Genomic DNA, 22,331 nt, shown 5'->3' on the forward strand with positions numbered 1-22,331 from the left:
GCTTCAAGATCCTTTCCTCAGCCAGAAATACTTTTCCTAAGATAGTATCGAAATGAGCCCCCAGGAACACCAAGTTCTGAGAGGGGGCCAGATGACTCTTCTTGGGGTTGACCACCCATCCTAAGGAGTCCAACATCCAGAGGACACGCGCCACCGCGTCCCTGCAGAGGCTTTCCGACTTTGTTCGAACCAACCAATCGTCCAGATAGGGATGGACCAGCACCCCCTCCCGTCGCAAGGCAGCCGCAACCACCACCACCACCATTACCTTGGTGAACATCCTGGGCGCCGTCGCAAGACCAAATGGGAGGGCGCAAAACTGAAAGTGGCACCCCAGGACCACAAACTGCAGGTACCTCTGATGATCCAGATGGATGGGGACATGGAAGTACACCTCTGTCAGGTCCAGTGAAGCCAAGAACTCCTCCTTGTGCACCGACGCTATGACTGAGCGAAGCGTTTCCAATCCGAAAACAGGGTACCTTCAGAGCGTGGTTTACTCGCTTCAAATCGAAGATGGGACGAAAGGACCCGTCCTTTTTTGGTACCACGAAGTAGATGGAGTAGTGCCCCCGCCTTAGCTGCTCTGCGGGCACTGGAACCATGGCCCCTAGATCTTGCAAGCGCTGCAGGATGATTTGCACCGCCCTGCGCTTTAGGCTGTACGTGCACGGGGACACTATGTAATGGTCCTTGACCGGGCGAGCAAAGTCTAAGGCGTAGCCGTGCTCTATTATGCCGAGGACCCATTGATCGGAGGTCAGTTGGGCCCATGCCTCCCGGAAACGAGACAATTGTCCCCCGATTTTTGGAACGGAAGGGTGGGCCGGCCTCAATTCATTGTGCAGTCTTGGAGCCTCCATGGGACTGGGGGGCACAGTCACTGGCTGGGTGAAGGCCTCGAAAGGACTGGTTCCAAGAAGCCTGGTGGGGCGCGCTCTGACGAAACGACGACCCGGTGGACCGAGAAGACCGGAAACGACGATTCCCCCGATATCGAGTTCGCGGAGGAAAGGAACTTTTGGACCGGGGTTTATCCTCCGGCAACCTGTGGACCTTATTCTCATCCAGAGACTTAATCATATCTTCCAACTGTTGCCCGAAAAGGAGCTTCCCCTTGAATGGCAAGGAACTCAGCTGCGCTTTAGAAGACGTATCCGCTGCCCAGTGCCTGAGCCATAGGAGCCTGTGGGCGGATACCGCTGAAACCATCATCCGAGCAGACATCCTCAGGAGATCATACAGGGCATCCGCGCTGTACGCCACTGTCGCTTCCAGCCGATTAGCTCGAACTGCTGCTGCGCCGGACAGGTCTGACTCAGCCTGCCAATCCTGAACCCAGTGGAGACAAGCCCTCTGGGCAAAGCTGCTACACATAGCTGCCCGGATCAAGAGGGCAGACACCTCAAAGATCTTCTTAAGCTGCAGTTCCAGTTTACAATCCTGCAGGTCCTTCAAGGCAGTGCCTCCTGTGACAGGAATAGTGGTCCTTTTGGTGACTGCGGCGACCGCGGAATCAATCTTGGGAAGCCTGAGGAGCTCCAAAGCGTCCGCCAGGAGCGGATACAATTTGTCCAAAGCCCGTCCGACCTTCAAACCAAGATCCGGATTGTCCCATTCTTTGAATAACAAGTCTGTGACTGACCAATGAAAAGGAAAGGAACGAGCTGGACCTCGGAGACCCACCATGACGGGGTCCATAGCTCCAACCCTGAATCCTCCGGCAGGACTTCAATAGCGAGCTCCTCCAGAATGACTGGTATCAGCGGCCCCAGCTCATCCCTTTGAAACAGGCGCACCACCTTGGGATCATCGCCTTCCACTGCCAGGACAGCCCCCGGCTTGGACGGCTGAGGAAGAAGATCCGGATCCTCCTCCTGCCCGTCGGATGGAGCAGATGGGGGTGCTGGATCATCCTCCAACGAGTCCGTCTGAGAAGACTCCGACAGCTGGGACCGAGACTGGAGAGGGCGCTTCGCTTTGGGGGCATTTGGGAAGACATTTTATGGCCATAAAATCTGGATATATCCAGATTTGGTAAAATCTACCCAACTTAGGAGAAAAAAATTTCTCAATCTAAGACAATCTGTAATAGATAAGGGTGGTCAGTTTTTATTAAGATACCCCTGTAAATGTGTGATTAATTTGAAAGAACATAAATATCAGTTCACCGACCCTGAACAACTCAGAGTGCTTTTGGGGATAGATAAACAGGCATAAGTAGATAGAAGTGGGAGAATTATTTAACTTACTTTACTTTGTTTAAATGTAAGAATTTCTCATAATAATTGCTCTATAGCAGATAAACTTTCTCTTTTTACTTTAATAGAATACAGAAAGTGAAATATTAACTTTGTAAAATTTACATTGTATATTTACAATTTTCTTTTCTTTGTTTCTGTAATTACAAATATTGCAAGTGGATACTTGTATAAATATGGAAAATGGATAAATAAAGAATTAAAAAAAACAAAAAAAAACCAAGTCTGTGACTGACCAATAAAAAGGAAAGGAACGAGCTGGACCTCGGAGACCCACCATGACGGGGTCCATAGCTCCAACCCTGAATCCTCCGGCAGGACTTCAATAGCGAGCTCCTCCAGAATGACTGGTATCAGCGGCCCCAGCTCATCCCTTTGAAACAGGCGCACCACCTTGGGATCATCGCCTTCCACTGCCAGGACAGCCCCCGGCTTGGACGGCTGAGGAAGAAGATCCGGATCCTCCTCCTGCCCGTCGGATGGAGCAGATGGGGGTGCTGGATCGTCCTCCAACGAGTCCGTCTGAGAAGACTCCGACAGCTGGGACCGAGACTGGAGAGGGCGCTTCGCTTTGGGGGCATCCGTGCCCCCCCCCCCCCCCGACTGCCTGAAGCGTTTCTGCGAAGAAGACTCCCGGGGCAACTTAGAGTGTGACCTCTTCTCCGATTTGTGAGCCTTGAAGGACTTGCGCAGCATGTCAACAAATTGGGAGGAGAACAAGGAAGGACCCTCGGACTCCGGATCCTCCTCGTCCGAGAAATCCCTGGCATGGACCGCCGGAACTGCGCCCCCACCAGGCGCAGCCGGCCTCGGGGAGAGCGGAGGAGAGGACCCCTCTCCCAGCACCTCCAGCGCTGCTCTTTCCTGGTCCTGGAAAGTTTTTAACAAAGCCTCCGATCCAGCACTCAGCTGGATAGGAGCAGAGTCCTTCTCCCCCCGATCGGGCCTCCGGGGCTCCCGACGTGGCCTGGAGCCTTCCCCAGGAGCCCTGACATGTAAATCCTGTGAGGGGCCCTCACCCCCAGAGAGACAGGCCGTACAAACTCCCGCGCGGGAAATCCGCATGCGCGCACTGCCACAGGCAGAGCAGGCCGCACCAAGCGGCATATCCCTGGGCTCAATTGTTTTGGTTGCCCGAATAAAGAACCGCGGCGATCAGAGCAATTTCCTGGTCCCAAAACGGGCCGAAAAAGCGGCGAAAATGGAGCGAACACCCGACCGGAAGGTCCTTAAACCCCAAGGCAAGTTTCCAAAAAGTTTTACAAATTTTTGAAATCTTCTTGTTACCTGGAAGAAGTCAGGTTGGCTGACGGTGAGAGCCGAGACCCCAGGCATCACCCTTGGCCACGGCAGATGTAGGGTCCCCAACCCTCTGCTCTGCAGCCTCGAGTACCAGGGGGGATGGTCCCACCAGGACCTGACAACCCCCTGGGAGGCTAGGCCCCTTCGCTACTTGCCTTCTCTTACCGAACTTTTTTTTTTTTTTTTAAAGGAACCCTGACCAAGTTTCCCCAACAAACCAAAACCAGTACTAAGCTATGACAAGTAGAACAAAACTACCCCTAACTTAGCACCCCTAAGAGACACTAGGCTTTGCACCTCTACCATCTGCTGGAGACAGAAGAATACTGGCAGACACTAGGTGGCACCTCAGGGGTATAGGACAGAGTCCGCAAAGTCTTGTTCTGTCTCCATCTGCTGGTGGGGAGGCAAAACCCAGCTGTCCTGGACTGATCCAGGTACGTACAGGGAACAAGGATTTTTTTTTATAAAGGTAATCTGTTGCAGGGAGAAGAAATTAGAAAAAAAATAGATGAAATTAAGTGGAGTAGAACAAATGAAAAAACACCAGCCCCTCTCACTCATTCCCTCCTCTGAGCACATCCCTGGCCCCCACACACTCATTCCCCTCTCCCACCCCCTACAAACACATCTTCAATTCCCTCATGCTCATTCCCCCCTCCAAGCACATCCCTGGCCCCCTACACACATTCCCCTCTCCCACCCCCTACAAACGTCTTCAATTCCCTCATGCTTATTCCCCCCTCCAAGCACATCCCTGGCCCCTCACACACAAGATACAGTACAGTGCTCCAACGGAGCGCACTGTTAGCTGGCATTTGGACGTGCGTTTTTGAAGCTCTAGCTTTACCCCTTATTCAGTAAAGTGTAATAGCGTGTCCAAAATGCACGTCCAACCCCCCTGAACCTAATAGCGCCCGCAAATGCAAATGCATGTTGATGGCCCTATTAGGTATTCCCGCGCGATTCAGTAAATAAAATTTGCAGCCAAGCCGCACATTTTACTTTCAGAAATTAGCGCCTACCCAACGGTAGGCGCTAATTTCTCCGGGTACCGGGAAAGTGCACAGAAAAGCAGTAAAAACTGCTTTTCTGTGCACCCTCCGACTTAATATCATGGCCATATTAAGTCGGAGGTCCCGAAAGTTTAAAAATGTAAAAAAAAAAAAAACTGAAATAGGCCTGCAGCTTGAAAACTGTACGCTCAATTTTGCCGGAGTCCAGTTTCCGAACCCGTGGCTGTCAGTGGGCTCGAGAACCGACGCCGGCAAAATTGAGCGTCGGCTGTCAAATCCGCTGAGCTCCTGTCTGAAAAGAGGTGCTAGGGACGCGCTAGTGTCCCTAGCGCCTTTTTTTTACTACCAGGCCTAATTTAAATAAATGTATTTGCTGAATCGCCCGCTCTCCCGCGTTTTTTTACTGCATCGGCCCAACACTCATTCCCCTCTCCCACCCCCTATAAACACGTCTTCAATTCCCTCATGCTCATTCTCCCCTCCAAGCACATCTGTGGCCTCCACATTCTCATTCCCCCCTCCCAAGGTACTAATTCCTCCCCTCCTGATACCTGGCTGTAGCTGCACAGTCAGAAGATTCCTTCTCTGTTGCTTGCTGGCAGCTGCAAAGTCCTGCTGGCCTTATAGGCCTGCCCACGTGCGAGGCTTGTGCATGCCATGCTGGGTTTGCCCCACAACTGGTGTGAAAGTTTGCAGCTCTGCTTGGCTTTCTGCTGCAAAAATTTAGGGTGCGCCTACTAAGGACAGGCTTCATTGCAGCAGCAGCCAATCACTGCAACATCAGAGCACAAGTCCCGCCCAACAAGCCCAAAAAACCCCCGACTGGCAGAAAAAATAGCCCAATTAAAAGCAGCCGGCGAATCGGAAAAAAACCCGCGAATGACTAGGAAAAGAAGCCCAATCTCGCGGTAAATAAGCGAGGTTGGCAACACTGCGAGTCAGGTCGCGCGCGGCTTTAACCCTTTGCCGGACTTCTCTCCGGAGATTGCCGAACCCGCGTGACGTCACACTCGGCTCCAGCCCCCGCCGGTTTCGGCGCAGGGAGAGGCGCCGCTGTCCGTCGGTCTGTCCCCGGAGCCGGGACAGTCAGGGAGCCGGGGGGAGTTACCGTTCTGCATCCTCGCCCACCCAGCACCCATTCTACCTTGTGTGAATTATATCCCCTCCTCCACCTCTTGAACCTCCGCTGGCGCTCACCTTTCCTCCCCTATACCCTCCCCTCACCCCCATTATTACTCCAGGAGGGCGGACATGGCGGCTAACATGTACCGGGTCGGAGGTATGTTTTGTTTTGGTTTTTTTGGCTGGGGCGGCAATGAACAGACAAAAAGATGAAGACTAAGGTTCGGCAGGCGGCGTAAACCCGCCTAGCGCCGGCGTAGGGGCTGTGCGGTTTATAGTCTTGCGAGAGGTTTAGGGAGACGGCGCCTAACGCTGGTGGGAGGGAATATTTTTTTTTGTTTTGTATTTGCTGCTGTTATTATTTTATTTATTTCGGGTTGTAGAAATAAAGTGAGAAGGCGTCGCGCCGAGTGCCAGGGTTGCTACCAGAGCCTGTGTTGCAGAAAGCACCGCCAGGCCCGACGCGGGGGAGGCAGGAGGAGCCCTGGCTGGCTCTCGTGTCATTTACACGCTCTCGGGTAGCAGAAAGTTTTGCTGCCAGCCTTTTACCTTTTCATCTTTCTTGGGCATTGTGAACTTTCTTCTCTGGTCCTCCCGACAGAGGTTCCCCTCTTCTCCGGCCACACGCTCTTTAAGCGAGTTGTGGCATCCATGGTGCAGAAACATGAGGCATCTTGCTCCTGCCCCCCTCCTTTGCCTATTGTCCTCCTCATTACCGGATCCTGATTGATGGCATTGGGATAATGAGGCCATTTACTGTAGCGCCTTTCTGCGGGGGAAAAAAAGCAAACAAACAAAATCTCTCGAAACCGAGGAAAAGAAACGTGGAGGAGGAGGGCAGAAAGTTATTTTTACGATTAGGTTGCTGCTGTTGGGGAAGTTTTTCCTTTTGTTATGCATTTGTTCAGCCCGTACCAGAAACAGGTCACGGGACATCCTTGGCCCTTTAAATAAGGATATTTAAAGGAACAGATTTAAAGATGGCGCAATACTAAGTTTTTGGATAAAAAGCACCACCTAAAGTCTTAAGAGATGCGGGCAGATATTTATCTAGGCCTATATGAGGCACCTGAAGTAATTAAATTACTAACTTTGTTTAGTAGAAAAATATTCTTTTAAAATAGTTTAAACAGTATTTTCCCCAAAGTGCACCAATGATCTTTTAGATCCATAGATAATATAATTCAAATTATGTCCCTAAAATTAAAATTGAGATGACTAGACAGTATTGGAAGTTAAGATGGAATGCTCACTAAAACAGGATTTTCTCCTGTTTAAAAGTTAAAAATTAATAAATCCACAATTAAAAAAAAAAAGTATATCTTGTGAGCAGTTTGTATAATACCAATGAAGTTTGATTTATCACACTTCAGCAGGAAAACTTATCTTAATAAGCTTGTGGAAGGCTATGTTATACAGGTAGGCTAGTTTAAAACTGCAAATCTTAAAAAGTGTAATGTTTTCTGTCTAATGGATTGTTCTATGAACATGTGAGAAGTATTATGTCTTCATATTCAAATCAAGTGATCTGATTAGTTGAATTTACCTGTTTTAATATATCAAACTTGTTTGTGATTAGTTTGCTGCATATGCCAGTTAATTCAGGTCTTGCCGTCTATTTTATGAGAGATGACATTTGATATTTTATTGGAATAAGAAGCAGTAAAAGTGCCTTATACCCATTCTGCAATTTATTATTATCCTGTTAATTGGTCTATGAATACTTGGATAAAGTTGCTGAACTTAAGAACATAAGAACATGCCATACTGGGTCAGACCAAGGGTCCATCAAGCCCAGCATCCTGTTTCCAACAGTGGCCAGTCCAGGCCATAAGAACCTGACAAGTACCCAAAAACTAAGTCTATTCCATGTTACTGTTGCTAGTAATAGCAGTGGCTATTTTCTAAGTCAACTTAATTAATAGCAGGTAATGGACTTCTCCTCCAAAAACGTTTCCAATCCTTTTTTAAACACAGCTATACTAACTGCACTAACCACATCCTCTAGCAACAAATTCCAGAGTTTAATTGTGCGTTGAGTGAAAAAGAACTTTCTCCGATTAGTTTTAAATGTGCCACATGCTAACTTCATGGAGTGCCCCCTAGTCTTTCTATTGTCTGAGAGTAAATAACAGATTCATATCTACCCGTTCTAGACCTCTCATGATTTTAAACACCTCTTATCATATCCCTCCTCAGCCTTCTCTTCTTCAAGCTGAAAAGACCTAACCTCTTTAGTCTTTCCCTGAGTTAGAATCCCTTCACAGGATCCATAAAACTATACCTGAGTAAATGGGAATAAGAGTGTAGCTTTTCTTTCCTGATATTTTCTCTCTGAAGACCAAGATTCCCTGTTATGGGATGGGGTAGATATTTCCTATATCCTGAGCAATGTTTAGTAGTCTGACCATCATTAGTCTATTGTAAACAGCAGCAATCACATAGGAATCAGTTGATGGTGTCCAGCTTTTATTGATTATTTAAAAAATTTATAAACCACACTTGTCATTGCTAGGCAGTTTACAGTTAACATTCATAAAACAGACCACAAACAACAATACATCAATAATAACATAAAAAAATTAAAATAATTACAATAACTGTTCATTCCACACTACTCCAGAAGACTTTAATCAATACAATCATCGTAGGCCCTATTGAATAAATGTTTTTTAAATGTGTCCAGAACCTTTAATAAGTTGTGATGCTGGTCTTAGTGTCCAGCCTGTTTTGCTATTTTAATCTAAAAGACCGTGCTCACTAAAACACAAAAGCCAGCAATAAAACTTTGAACAGCACCCTGAATCTATTTGGTAACCAATGCAGAACTTGCAGCACGGGTGTCATGTGCGTCTTAGGAGTAACACCAGTAACAACTTGTGCTGCAGAGTTTGGCACCAGCTGTAAAGCATGTAAAACAGATTGTGGTAACCCCATATAGAATACATCTCAATATCCACTGCTGAGACCACTAATGCATGCATTACTGTTTGATAATCTGTAGAAGACAAAAAGGCTTTAGTTGCCGCAACATTTTCAACATAATATGAGATCTTCACAACATTTCTAGCCTGAAGCAAAAAATGGACATTGAAGAGTCTAATATTTCCCTGGGCTGTGACCCTGGCTTACAAATCCATATGTGATCTCCCTCAAACCACAAAGTATGCGGTACATCCTCACTTTGTTCTTGACAGATATAGAATTTCTGACTTTCCTATATTTAATATTAATCTGTTTTCTGTTAACTACTCTTTCATTGCATGTAAGCAACAGAATAAAGATGGGAAGTTAAGTGTTCACTTACAAGTTCCCGATCTTTATAGTTGTTCATTTATAGCTATAATTCTCTTACATTTGTGGCTTTAAGCTTCCATTTAATTTATGATGTTACTGACGTCAATAGATTCTTTTAATCTGGATCCTATCCAATTTAATGGAGTAGTTTTGGAGCTGCTTCTCAGAATTTGTTGGACAAGATGTCTCCCCAATTTAGTTGTTTTAATTCAAAGTCCCATTCCTCATCCCTTTAGTCCACTTGTTAAGCCATTCACTTTACTTCCCTGTTGGTACTTGGAGGATACCTCCATGATCCTCTCCAACATTTCAGTGATATAGATATGGATAACATGAGATGAGTGCCGCAGATCATCTTCATAGTTTATCTTCCCCAAATCTGATCCTTCACCAGGAGTTAAAATAGACAACTAGTGCTTTCTGGTTGAGAGATACCGCTCTTCTTAGCTGATCCACAATGAATCCCTGGGCCCTAGGCTATTCAGGCACATAGGAAACATAAAAACCTTAGGTAAAGGGAAATCAAAAGTAGAGAAAGGAAGGGTGGAGAAACTTTCCTCTCAGAAAACAGAAAAGGTCCCCAAAACATGTTTAGATCAGGCAGAGGCATCCTTTCTACTCTTCCTTACTCAGATCTCATCTTTAGAGGCCTAAGGGTCCTTTCCTAAGAAAACTAAACAAAACAGGAGCAAGCATGGTAACATGCTACCCCTACAAGGGTCAACTAAACAGTCCACATCCTAAGATGGGCTTATATACTCTGGACATTTGTCTCCCACATGAGGCTAATACCAATAATAGTACTACTTTTGCCTCCTGCTGAAATAATACAGTCCTCTTAGTAGGAACCCATACAGAGATGATGATGGCAAAAAAAGAACCATTTGTTCCAGTCAACCTTCCCATTTGTTCCTGTTTATAGTGCAGCTGTAGATGCTACTTGATGGATGCTTGCCTCCTGTTCTGTTCTTATCCTGGAATTAAGGTCTTTTTCCAAGCATGCTTGAATTCTGTCACTATTTTGGCTCTTTATTTCCTCTGGAAGTCTGTTCCCAGTGTTCACCATTCTTTCAGTGAAAGGCAGTTTTTTATATTTTTTGAGCCATCCTTCCTTCAGCTTAATCTGACCTTGAGCTTATTCTATTAAAATTGCTACCTTCTAGTATCTTGTTTGTCCGCTAGATAGTTGCATGTTCTTGCCATATCTTCTTTTGCCCTCTTTTACCTCTAGAGAGTGCATCTGAAAGAACTAAAAAATGAAATCTCAAACCTATTTCAATTAATTTGTAACCTATCATTAAAATCATCCTTTGCACATGAAGATTGGAAGATGGCCAATGTAACCTTGATGATTAAAAAGGGATCCAGGGGTGAGCTGGGAAACTATAGACTGGTGAGCCTGACTTCAGTGCTGGGAATAATAATGGAAACTGTTATAAAGAATAAAATTACAAAACATTTAGATAGACATGGTTTGATGGGACATAGCCAGCATGGATTTACCCAGGGGAAGTCTTGCGCCTCAAATCTCCTACCTTTTTTTTTTTTTTTTTTTTTTTGAAGGGGTGAATAAACGTGGACAAAGGTGAACTGGTAGATGTGGTGTATTTGGATTTTCAGGTGTTTGACAAAGTCCCGCATGAGAGGCTTCTAAGAGTTAGTCATGGGATAAGAGGTGATATTCTTTTGTGGATTGCAAGCTGGTAAAAAGACAGGAAACGAGTAGGATTAAATGGTCTGTTTTCACAGTGGAAAAAGGTAAACAGTGGCGTGTCTCAGGGACCGGTGCTTTGTAATATATTTATAAATGGTCTGGAAAGGGGTACGATGAGTGAGGTGATCAAATTTGTGGATGACACAAGATTATGCAGAGTAGTTAGACCTTGCAAGACTGGAAGATTGACAGATGAAATTTAACATGAACAAGTACAAAGTGATGCATATAGGGAAAAATAGCCTTGCTCTGGAATTACCATTCAGGAAAGAGATCTAGGTATCATACTGGATAATACATTGAAATTGGGTCAGTGTGCTGTGGCGATCAAAAAAGCAAACAGAATGTTAGGAATTATTAGGAAGGAAATGGCAAATAAAAGGATAATGTCATAATACCTCTTTATTGCTCCATGGTGAGACCACATCTTGAATACTGTATGCAGTTTTGGTCGCCACATCTTAAAAAAGATGTAGTTGCACTGGAGAAAGTGCAGAGAAGAGTGACCAAAGTAAGGGGCATAGATAGGCTACCCCAGGGGTCGGGAACCCATGGCTCGCGAGCCAGATATGGCTCTTTTGAGGGCTGCATCTGGCTCGCAGACAAGTGTTGCCACACTTTCCCGCTGACCCAGCTGCTCCCCGGTCCTCCTCCGCCCGGGCTTAAAATGCTGTCAGCCCGGGCGGAACGCGGCAGGACAGCTGGAGTCAGCGGCACCGGCGTGCTCTCTTCTTCCCGCCCCCGTGGCCCGGAAGAGGAAGTGGAGAGTATCGGGTGCCTGCGCGGCAAGAAGAGGCCACGCTAGTGTGCTCGGCATCGGCCCGAAGAAAAGAAGACTGCAGCGCGGCTCGGAGGAAAATGAAGAGGTTCAACCGCGGCCGATGGGACTCCGCCTCCGCGAGGGCTGAAAATGAAGGAGGTTAGCGTTGGGAGGAGGCTGCTGCTGCCGCGAGTTCCCGGGGTGGGGGAGAGAGAGAGTGAATGAGCGAGCAAACATGCTTGCTCGCTCATTCACTCTCTCTCTCCCCCACGCCCACCCCAGGAACTCGCGGCAGCAGCAGCCTTCTCCCAACGCTAACCTCCTTCATTTTCAGCCCTCGCGGAGGCGGAGTCCCATCGGCCACGGTTGAACCTCTTCATTTTCCTCCGAGCCGCGCTGCAGTTTTCTTTTCTTCGGGCCGATGCCGAGCGCACTAGCGTGGCCTCTTCTTTCCGCGCACGCACCCGATACTCTCCACTTCCTCTTCCGGGCTGCGGGGGGAGGGGGCCTGTGTGTGAGAGTGAGAGATTGCATGTATGTGAATGATTGAGAGCCTGTACATGTGAAAGAGAGTATGTCTGTGATTGAGAGCCTGCCTGTGAGAGAGAGAGAGAGCATGAATGTAAGTTTACCATTGGGAACCTGTATGTGTAAGTTTGTGATTGAAAACCTGTTTGTGTGAAAGAGTATGTGTGTATGATTGAGATCCTTTGTGTGTGAGAAATCATGTGTATGTATGATTAAGAGCCTGTGTGTATAAGTAAGAGAGAGATCATGTGTGTCTGTGTGTGATTGAGAGCTGATTTAGGTGAGGGAGCATGTGAGTATGTGATTGAGAGCCTGTGTGTAAATGAGAGAAAGAGGACATGTTTGTAAGCATGTGAATGAGAGTCTGTATGTGAGAGAAAAAGACAGCATGTATTTATGTGATTGAAAGCCTGTGTGTGTGTAAGCGTGAAAAGATAGACAGCATGTGTGTAAATGTGTAATTAAGAGCCTATATAAGTGAGAGAGAAAAAACATGTGTATATGTGAGTACTGAGAGCATGTGTGTATAGGTGTGTCATTGAGAGCCAGTGTGAGAGAGAGCGCTGGTATGTGACTGAGAGGAGAAAGTTCCAAGCAAACCACCCCACCTCCTGCTAATTCAGAACAATCTCAGGACACCTGGATATCAAACGTTCCCAGGTATGCAGAGCAAAAAAATTTTTGTATCCTTATTATTTTTCATTACTGGGTCTTTGTGTCTGCTATTTTGAAATATTTTGTTGGTATCTGGAAATGTTTTGAGTTTTTAATTATTGGATATTCCACTCATCAGCTGTTTCGAAATATGTTCTTTTTGTTAGTACAGTTTTACTGCTGATGATTTTATATTTCTTGATTTGTTTTATAAGGATGGGTGATGTTTCTTTTTTCCTTTGTTACACTGCATACAGAGACTTTGGCTTGTTGCAGTTTCCAATTCAGTTTTTTCTGCATGCTTCTTGTTATGCGTTTTGGTCTCTTTATTCTATGTTAGGTGAAGGACAGCACGTGATTCAGGTGAGGTTTTCTGCTGGCGTGTAGTTTCTGTGTAGGACTCTATATAGCAGCCTGACTTGGCCCATTTTCCTAATAGGAGATGTATTGGTGTCTTAAGGCCTGGTGTAATATTTTCAGAGACTTATTGTACTTTAAAAGTGTGATCTTACATAAAATACACACATTTACTTGTATTTAGTTTTAAACATATTGTATGGCTCTCATGGAATTACATTTTAAAATATGTGGCGTTTATGGCTCTCTCAGCCAAAAAGGTTCCTGACCCCTGGGCTACCCTATGAGGAAAGGCTAAAGAAGTTAGGGCTGTTCAGTTTGTAGAAGAGATGACTGAGGGGGATATGATAGAGGTCTACAAGATCATGAAAGGACTTGAACAAGTTAATGTAAATCAGTTATTTACTCTCTCGGATAATAGAAGGACCAGGGGGCACTCCATGAAGTTAGCAAGTAGCTCCTTTAAAACAAATCAAAGAGAATTTATTTTTCACCCAGCACATATTTAAGCTTTGGAATTCATTGTCAGAGGTTGTGGTTACAGCAGTTAGTGTAACTGGGTTTAAAAAAGGTTTGGATAAGTTCCTAGAGGAAAAATCCATAAACTGCTATTAATTAATAAGCAACAGTAGCTTGTGATTTATTTGATGTTTGGGTATTTGCTAGGTACTTGGATTGGCCACTGTTAGAACAAGGATACTAGGCTTGATGGACCCTTGGTCTGGCTTAGTATGGCATATCTTATGTTCCTAGAGAGGCTGATATACTAACTCATGGGATTTCTATGCATCCATCACCCTCTCTGTAAAGAAATATTTCCTAAGATTACTCCTGAGTCTACTCTCCTTCACCCTCATTGTATTGTTTGCCCGACTGCGGTCACCATGCTGTGACCAGCTGGCAGTTGCCCCGAGGCACTACCATTCCAGAAACTGCCAGCTGGACCTCCATAGGTGGGCACATTCTATGTTTAAGGGCCCCATGGAAGGGAAACCTTCCTTGGCACGCATTGAAGACATCAAGTAGACCCAGGGGTTTAATCTCTAGTGATGCTTCAGCAACAGGTCATCCTGTGGTTTCCCGATGTTTGTTTGTTGCCCCTTTCCTACCTTATTCCTGTTCTTCATTTTCCTGTCTCCTGCTCTCTGACTGATCTCTTGTTGCATTGACCTTGCCTAGATACTGACTCTTCCTTGATTGCAGACTGCTGTAACCCTTGCCTGGATACTGCCTTTGCTTGTTCACTGTTTGCCTTGACCCTTGCCTGGATACCAATGCCATTTGGTGCCTGCCCTGATCCTTGGACCTCTCATCCAGCTGTGGATATTCTTCTAAGCCCTGTCAGCCTCAGAACCCAAAGACTCAATCTGTGGGGGAAGAGGCCTGGTATAGGTGAATCCTCTTCATGATCCCAGCCATATTGTGTAGCCACCCTCTGGACAGACTCCATCCTGTTTATCATTTTGAAGGTGCAGTCTCCAGCTCTAGCTAGGGATCTATACAGGTGCAATATTGCCTCCCTTTTTCTACTGACTGTACTTCTCCCTATGCAGTGAAGCATCTTTCTGGCTTTGCCTTTGCCTTATCCACCTATTGGACTACCTTCAGATCATCAGATACAACCACCCCAGGTCCTGCTCTTCCTTCATGCTTAGAAGAATTTCACTTCTAATGCTGGAGCTTTTTCTTGGGTTTTTGCATCCTAAATTCATTACTCTGCATTTCTTTTAATCAAAAATCTTAGCTGCTAGACCCTAGACCATTGCTCAAGCTTTGCTAGATCCCTCCTCATGGTTTCCAGATCTTCCTGGCTGTCCACCCTATTGTAGATATCTATTGGTATCATCAGCAAAAAGACAGTCCTTTCCCGACATCCTGCTATGTCGCCCATGAAAATCCCGAAAACTGGTCCAAGGACTGATCCCTGAGGCAGCACCACTAGCAACAGAGAAAGCTGCATTTACTACTACCCTTTGTCTCACTCAGCCAATTTCTAACTCAGTCAGTCATTTTAGGTTCCATACCAAGGGTATTCAATTTATTTACAAGTCTCTATACTAAACCATATCAGAGGCCTTACTGAAATCCAAGTATACTATATCTAGTATTCTCTCTTGATCCAACTCTTTAGTCACCCAATCAAAGAAATTGCTCAAATTTGTCTGACGAGATTTACCTCAAGTAAAACCATTCTGCCTTGCTTTTTGTAATCCATTAGATTTCAAATACTCACTATCCTCTGTTTTAGCAGCAATTCCATTAATTTGCTTACCACAGAGGTCAGACTAACTGGGCTGTAGTTCCCAGCCTCCTATTTATTTCCACTTGTATGAATAGGAACTGCATCTGCCCAGTTTCAGTTCTCTGGAAATATGCCAGACTCTAAGGAAGCATTGAAAAGGTCAACCAGCGGAGCTATTAGGACATCTTTGTTCCCTTAGTACCCTTGGATGTAACCCATCTGGCCCCATTGCTTTATCTACTTTAAATTTAGTTAGCTCCTCACACACAGATTGTACATTTTTACAGTCCACCAGATAATGCAAGCATCCTCTGATAAATCTGATATATAGGATTATCAGAGGACAAGCAGGGTGGTCGTCCTCACACATAGTTGACCTTATCAGATGGTGTCTCGACATGGAAAACTTATGTCAAAGTATCTAGAACTTTGACTTGGCCACATTGAGCATACCCAGCATGCCCTATACCACACATCCACTTGTGGTCCTTCTTCAGTCTATTCTTTTCCGCAGAGCTGCAGCATCATGGTCAGTGAACCTTGTTTTTGGCCTATTTTGTAAAACTTTCTCTTGTGGTTTTTTGCGTTTCTTTGGTTGCTGTCACCAACGATCGATACTGGGTCCCTCTCTGTTCTCCCTTTAGCATCTTAGGGTTTTCAATGTTTTGCTGGTAAGTTTCCTTTCGTGTCGATCCCCCAGGGCGGTGGTGTGGTATGGTCGATGCCCGCCGGTCATCAACTGCCATTGCCATGGAGTTTGATTTTGCGTCCCTTTTCTTTTGTTCTGTCTTGGCTTCGTTCAGATTTAAGCGATGTTCTCAGTGCCCGAGGACCATGTCCATCACGGATCCCCATGATGAATGTGTCCTCTGCCTGGAAGCATCACATGATATCCAAGGTTGCCGCAGGTGAACCCAGATGACCACCAAGTGATGTCTACTTTGACTGGACAAGGTGGAGTGCCTTTTCGGGTCTGAGATGTCTGAGCAATCAGCATCGGCGTCGGAGGCAGTGGCATAGAGGGACCACGGAGTTGCACGGAGCCATTGACATCAGTTCCATCAGTGCCGTCAGCTGATAGGGCCATTGGAGACAGACAATCATTGACTCCTCCAGGCTGAGGTCATTGGGTTTCTCGTCTTTGGCCTCTACATTGAGGGAAGCCGAAGGAGCATTGGCATCAGTCCCTGGTGATGCACGGGGATACATCAGCTCAAGCTATGATGCCCCTGAAGCAACCCTGTAACGAGGATAGTCAGTCCTCCATTGATGTCAGAGATGTGCCATGAACACCATCGGTCCCGGTGACAGCCCCTGATCCTCCTCTCAGTTCCAAAGAGGGTTATGGCCATGCCGCCTTCTCCCAGTCAGTTTTGGCATTGGTAATTTTTGAGGAGGAGCTTGAGAGGTGTGTGCAGCTGGCCTTCGAGCAGGTGATGTGGAGAGTCAGCACCGTCACAGTCCATCTTGGAGATGCTGCTGGAGTCTCTACGTGTGCTCATTGGCATGCTACTCACCCAGCTAGTGTTGGTCCTGGAATAGCGCTGATACCCAGCAGGGCACTGGATCTTCCCCCTGCCCATATAGTGGTAGTGGCTGGTTCCTCTGAGGAAGAAGCTCCCTCCAGGCCCCCTCATCCAGTGCCTTCGGTGTCTGCATTGCTGGACAAAGGTCGAATACCCAGGGCCCCATCCTTGGTTGATATGGAAGATGAGGAGCCTTATGATCCCTGGGAGGATGAGTCAACAGAGGTCTCCGAAGATGCCTTCGATGGTCTCCCTTCAGACCTTTCTCTTCTGGAAGAGTGAAGGAAGTCCTTGCTTGAGGACCTTAACTCTGCAAGGTTTGTATAGTTGATGGCAGAGGCCATCCCCTTTTAGTTGTTAACTGAAGAGGCTGCCTGGCACAAAATGCTGGAAATCCTCCAGTTTGTGGAGCCTCCTAAGGAGGCCATGACTGTCCCAGTGCACAACATCCTTAAGTTGCTGTTGAGGATCTGGGAACACCCCCTCACATTGCCTTCTGTGAACAAGAAGGCGGAAACAGACAACATCCAACAAGGCATTGATCTGTGCAGTCTGGGGAAACAAGCATCGAGGTAACTTGCTTGATGCGGCGGTTACGACCCTTAACCATTAAGCCTTATGCTCAACTTTGATGCAACTCTCTCTGCATGAATGGCAGGGGGTGGCAGGAAATTTGAATTAAACAGTTACCAACAAGGGCCCTGAACTTGGTGGTCGGTGAAACAGATAAGTATGGGAAAATAAGTGTGGGAGCTTGCTGGGCAGAATGGATGGGCCGATTGGTCTTTTTCTGCTGTCGTTTCTATGTATCTTATCCAGAAGGCTGCCAGATTCGACAAACGTCAGCTGCTGCACCAATCAACGGTAGTTTAATCTGCTCTCAAGGGAGCCAAGTGTTCTTGGACCCATTCCTTGGTGCCCCCCCAGGGAAGGTTCAGAGTAGTGGACGCTTTTTGGAGGAAGGTTTTTCAGGGAGCTATGTTCATTGCCCGCTTAGCTTTTAACCAGCTCTACATTAACCAGTAATCGCGGGACATCTGAAAGCAGGTGCAGGAGGGGCCGAGTAGCTGCCTCAACAGCAGCAGGACACCCTCATGTCACTGGCGAATAAGGGCCTGGAGATTGGAAAACACGAGCTCTGCATGACCTACGATGTTTTCAAAATGGCATAGAGGGTCTCTGCAGTGGGAATGGCATGACTGGGGGCCTCAGATTTCTGACTGGAGGTACAGGAAAGACTTGCTGATGTGCCATGCACTGGAGAGAATCTCTTGAGTGTTAAGGTGAAGGATGCAGTGGCCAAGCTCTGGGACCACCATGAGACCCTCCAGCAACTCTCTGTCAAATCTCCAGACCCGATGTCCTCATCTAGGAGGTCTGTGAGATCAGGAAAGAAGATGCCGTTCTTTCACCAGAGGTAGTACTATCCTCCTCTTTGCTCTTGTCCACAACATTGGAGCTCTCGCAGCTGTCCCAGGCACCAAAGAGCTCTAAAGGCCTAGCCGGGGCCTTAGTCAACTCCTGGGACGGGGTATTGACTGGGTCATAGGGACCATAACATGGCCACCTGAAAATGGGGCGATGGATCTGCCGGTCGGGGGAAGACTATGGTTTTTTGTGAACTGGTCACCCAGTGCAATCTCAGACCAGTGGGTTCTTTCCATCGTCTGTCAGGGTTACCAGTTAAACCTTTTGGATGCCTTGCCAAATTGCTCCTGAGCCTGTTTTGGGGTCCAGTAGCACACGAGGAGGTACTGGTTCTGGAACTTTCCTCCCTCTTAGTGGCCAGAGCAGTTGAGCCCACTCCATCAGGGCAAAGAGGGCAGGGATTTTACTCAATGTACTTCCTGATTCCAAAGAAAACGGATGACTCCATCCCATCCTAGACTTGAGGGCCTTGAACACATTTCTCCAAAAAGAAAAGTTCAGGATGGTTTGCCTGGGCACCTTGATCCCCCTTACCGTAAAAAGGGGACTGACTATGCTCTCTTGATCTGAAGGATGTGTACACCCACATCAAGATCATCCCCAGTCCCCGGAATAATCTCAGATTCATGATGGGAAAACAGTGCTTCCAGATCACATGTTGCCAATTGTGTTCACGTTAGTCCCAAGTGTCTTTACAAAATGCTTGGCCATGGTGGCGGCGCACTTGCGCAAGATGGGACTACATGTTTTCCCTTATCTGGATGATTGGCTGGTCAAGAGCACCTATCAGGCAGGGGTCATCAGGTCCATGTGCTTGAGCATCCGGGTGTTGGAGTCACTAAGGGTTAGTCATCAACTATCCAAAGTCCCATCTCAGCCCATAACCACAATTGGACTTCATAGGAGCCCTGCTAGAAATGGCGCAGGCCAAGGCCTTCCTACCTCGACAAAGATCATCAACCTGATGACCATCGCAGCAGAGATTCAATGAGCCAGCAGATATCAACTTGGCACATGTTGAGGTTGTTGATTCACATGGCTGCAATAGTTCATATCACTCCCTTGGCACACTCGTACTTGAGAACAGCCCAATGGACCCTGAGGTTGCACTGGTGTCAATCCACACAGAGCCTCCAGGACCACGTCCGAGGCACTCAGCCCCTCTGGGACTCATTGTCCTGGTGGAAGGTAATTTCAAATCTGGAATGGGGATTTCCTTTCAAAGCCGTCCTAACCATGGATGCATCTACTCTGGGTTGGGGAGCTCAGGTAGATGGGCTCAGCACTTGGGGTATCTGGCCTGCCCAGGAATGCTGTTCTAAATCAACTTCCTGGAGCTCTGGGTAATCAGGTACACGCTATGGGCTTTCAGAGATTGGCTGTCTGACGAATCAAGACAACTTTAAGGAGTCACAAATCGGATCTTCCGCCTCTGGGGAAGCCTGGTGGTGGATTTGTTTGCAGCAGCTTGGAACAGGAAGGTTGCTCAGTTCTGCTCCCTGTACAGGACACGTGATAAACCAGCCTCAGATGCTCTCGCCCAACATTGAGGCAAGGGTCTTCTGTATGCATATCCTCAGATTCCACTGGCAGCGAAGACTCTCTTCTTGAAGCTTCGCGAGGACAAAGGCACTATGATTCTCATTGACCGAGACAGGTCTTGTTTCTACTCCTATGGGAGTTATCCATCTGGAAACTGATCAGTCTGGGGACTTCCCCAGATCTCATCACAAAGGATCGAGGCAGTTTGCAGTATCCCAACTTTCAGGCCATATCGCTCACAGCCTCAATGTTGAGAGGGTAATTCTACAAGCACTTGATCTCTGAAAGGATGTGTCTCAGTCCTGGTGGCTTCTATAAAACCTTCCACTAGGAAAGTCGTATGGAATGAAGTGGAGGAGGTTTTCCATGTGATATGAAAAGAAGTCCCTAGATCCTTTTTCCTGCCCACCACAAAAACTGCTTGATTACCTTATACATTTGTCAGAAGCTGGTTTGAAGACCAATTCTGTTAGGATTCATCTGAGTGCAGTTGGCACATACCACCATGGTGTAGATGGTACACGCATCCCTGTACAGCTTACAGTTGTACACTTCATGTAAGGCCTGCTTCAGTTGAAGCCTCCCCTAAGGCCGCCTGCTGTGTCTTGGGACCCCAATGTGGTGTTAGCTTAGCTGATGAAAGTTCCTTTCCAGTCAATATGCTCCTGTGACCTGAAGTACCTGACCTGGAAGCTCATATTTTTGGTGACTGTCATTTCAGCACACAGGGCCAGTGAGCTCGAGGCCTTGGTGACTTATCCACCTTTATATTAAGTTTTTCCATGATAGGGTGATCCTGCATAAGCATCCTAAGTTCCTGCCTAAGATGGTGATGGACTTACATTTTAACCAGTCCATCGTCCTGCGAGCATTCTTTCCCAGGCCCTATTTGTACCAAGGCAAACAAGTCCTGCACAGTTTGGTCTACAAGAGAGCCTTAGCTTTCCAATTGGAGAGGACAGAATTCCATAGACAGTCTACCCAATATTTTTTTCTTTTGATAGAAATAGGTTGGGTATTGCTGTTGTCAAACAGGTACTATCGAATTGGCTAGCATATTGCATCACCTTCTGTTATGCTCAGGCAGGACTGCATTTAGGGGGCCATGTCAAGGCTCATTCTACTCGAGCCATGGCAGTGATTGTGGCCCACTGGTGAGCAGACCCCATGGAATTGATTTGCAAGGCTGCGATGAAGAATTCTCTCCACACGTTTACATCTCATTGCATGAACAGGGATGGCTGACATGATAGTAGTTTTGGCTAATCTATCCTTCGGAATCTGTTTGAGATGTAGAACCAACTCTTTCCCGCCTAGGGTCTGTTTTAAGTTCAGAATGTCGCACCATTGTTGTACCTCTTGGCGCCTGGTTTGGGTATCTGTTGGTACCCTTTATTTCGTTGGGGGACAGCCAGTAGCTAGGGATTCACCCATATGTGAGGACTACCATCCTGCTTGTCCTCGGAAAAAGCAGAGTTGCTTACCTGTTACAGGTGTTCTCAGAGGACAGCAGGATGTTAGTCCTCACAAAACCCACCTGCCACCCTGCAAAGTTGGGTTTCTCTTATTTTTTGGTTTGTTTATTTCTATGTGTTAAGACTGAAGAGGGCCTCTGCATGAATGCATGGTATAGGGTATGCTGGGCATGCTCAATGTGGCCAAGTCAAAGTTCTAGAAACTTTGCCATAAGTTTTCCATGTTGGGGGTCCATCTGATGTCACCCATGTGGGAGGACTAACATCCTGCTGTCCTTAGAGAACACCTGTTACAGATATTCAACTGCTTTTGGCAGTCAATGAACTCTAGGTGCCCTTTCACCATGACTGTAATGTAGGAGGGAGGGGGGGGGGCACCATTCTAGTAAGGGATTAGGTTTTTTTTTTTTTTTTTTTGTAATTTATACTTTATTAAATTATTTCAGTTATCACCACAGTCGCAGTCAACATCAAAATGATGGGAACCATTAACAGCCAATAATCATGAAAAAGCAAGAATACAATCAGAACATTCAGAACTATTGAACAGAATTCGCAAAGTTAACTGTGACCGAAATACCCCTCCCCCCCCCCCCCCCCCCCCCCCCCCCCCCCCCCGCTCTCCAGTTAAGCTAAACATAACAATCAGCAGTCCTCACATATGCAACCTGCACAGGATACCAATGTGCCTGTTCCTGTATCCGGGCACAATAGACTTGACCAGCGATGTATCCAATGATTTATCCGTTTCTACAAATGACTACTTGTACCCCGAGTGCGAGCATCCCGTGGGTACCCAATTAAGGTAAACAGGTATAGGTTCAACTGAGGAGCCATGTTCAAATATACAGCCCATAACATCAATACAGAGTTCATAGCAGACCATAACCAAGGGATTAGGTTTTTAAGGCTTCAGGAGGGCCATGTGGAATACCAGATGAACTTGTAAATTGACTGAAAGCTGTATCTTGAACGCCACTAGATTTATTTTTTCCTGAAGAACAAAAGACCCCATAAACTTCTGCTCAAGTTTACTTGAGGATCTCTTGTTCATTATGTGCCTAGTAGAGATCCAGACTTGTCTTTACTGTGAATTGTGGGGGCTTC

At 46.6% G+C, this 22,331-nt stretch overlaps 1 protein-coding gene across 2 annotated transcripts in view; it reads left to right on the forward strand.

Moving 5' to 3' along the window:
* The first annotated feature begins 5,453 nt into the window (after positions 1-5,453).
* MTA3 (metastasis associated 1 family member 3) overlaps positions 5,454-22,331 on the forward strand; it is a 525,799-nt gene continuing 508,921 nt past the window's right edge. The window contains exon 1 of one of the 2 annotated variants that reach the window (XM_029593316.1): positions 5,454-5,858. In XM_029593316.1, the coding sequence (XP_029449176.1) occupies positions 5,831-5,858 (28 nt within the window). In that variant the 5' untranslated portion in view covers positions 5,454-5,830. Of the gene's footprint in view, positions 5,859-21,899; positions 22,030-22,331 lie in introns of those variants that run through there. The other variant, XM_029593317.1, reaches the window with a different exon arrangement.

Source organism: Rhinatrema bivittatum, chromosome 3 (genome assembly GCF_901001135.1).
Source record: "Rhinatrema bivittatum chromosome 3, aRhiBiv1.1, whole genome shotgun sequence".
Classification (NCBI taxonomy): domain Eukaryota; kingdom Metazoa; phylum Chordata; class Amphibia; order Gymnophiona; family Rhinatrematidae; genus Rhinatrema; species Rhinatrema bivittatum.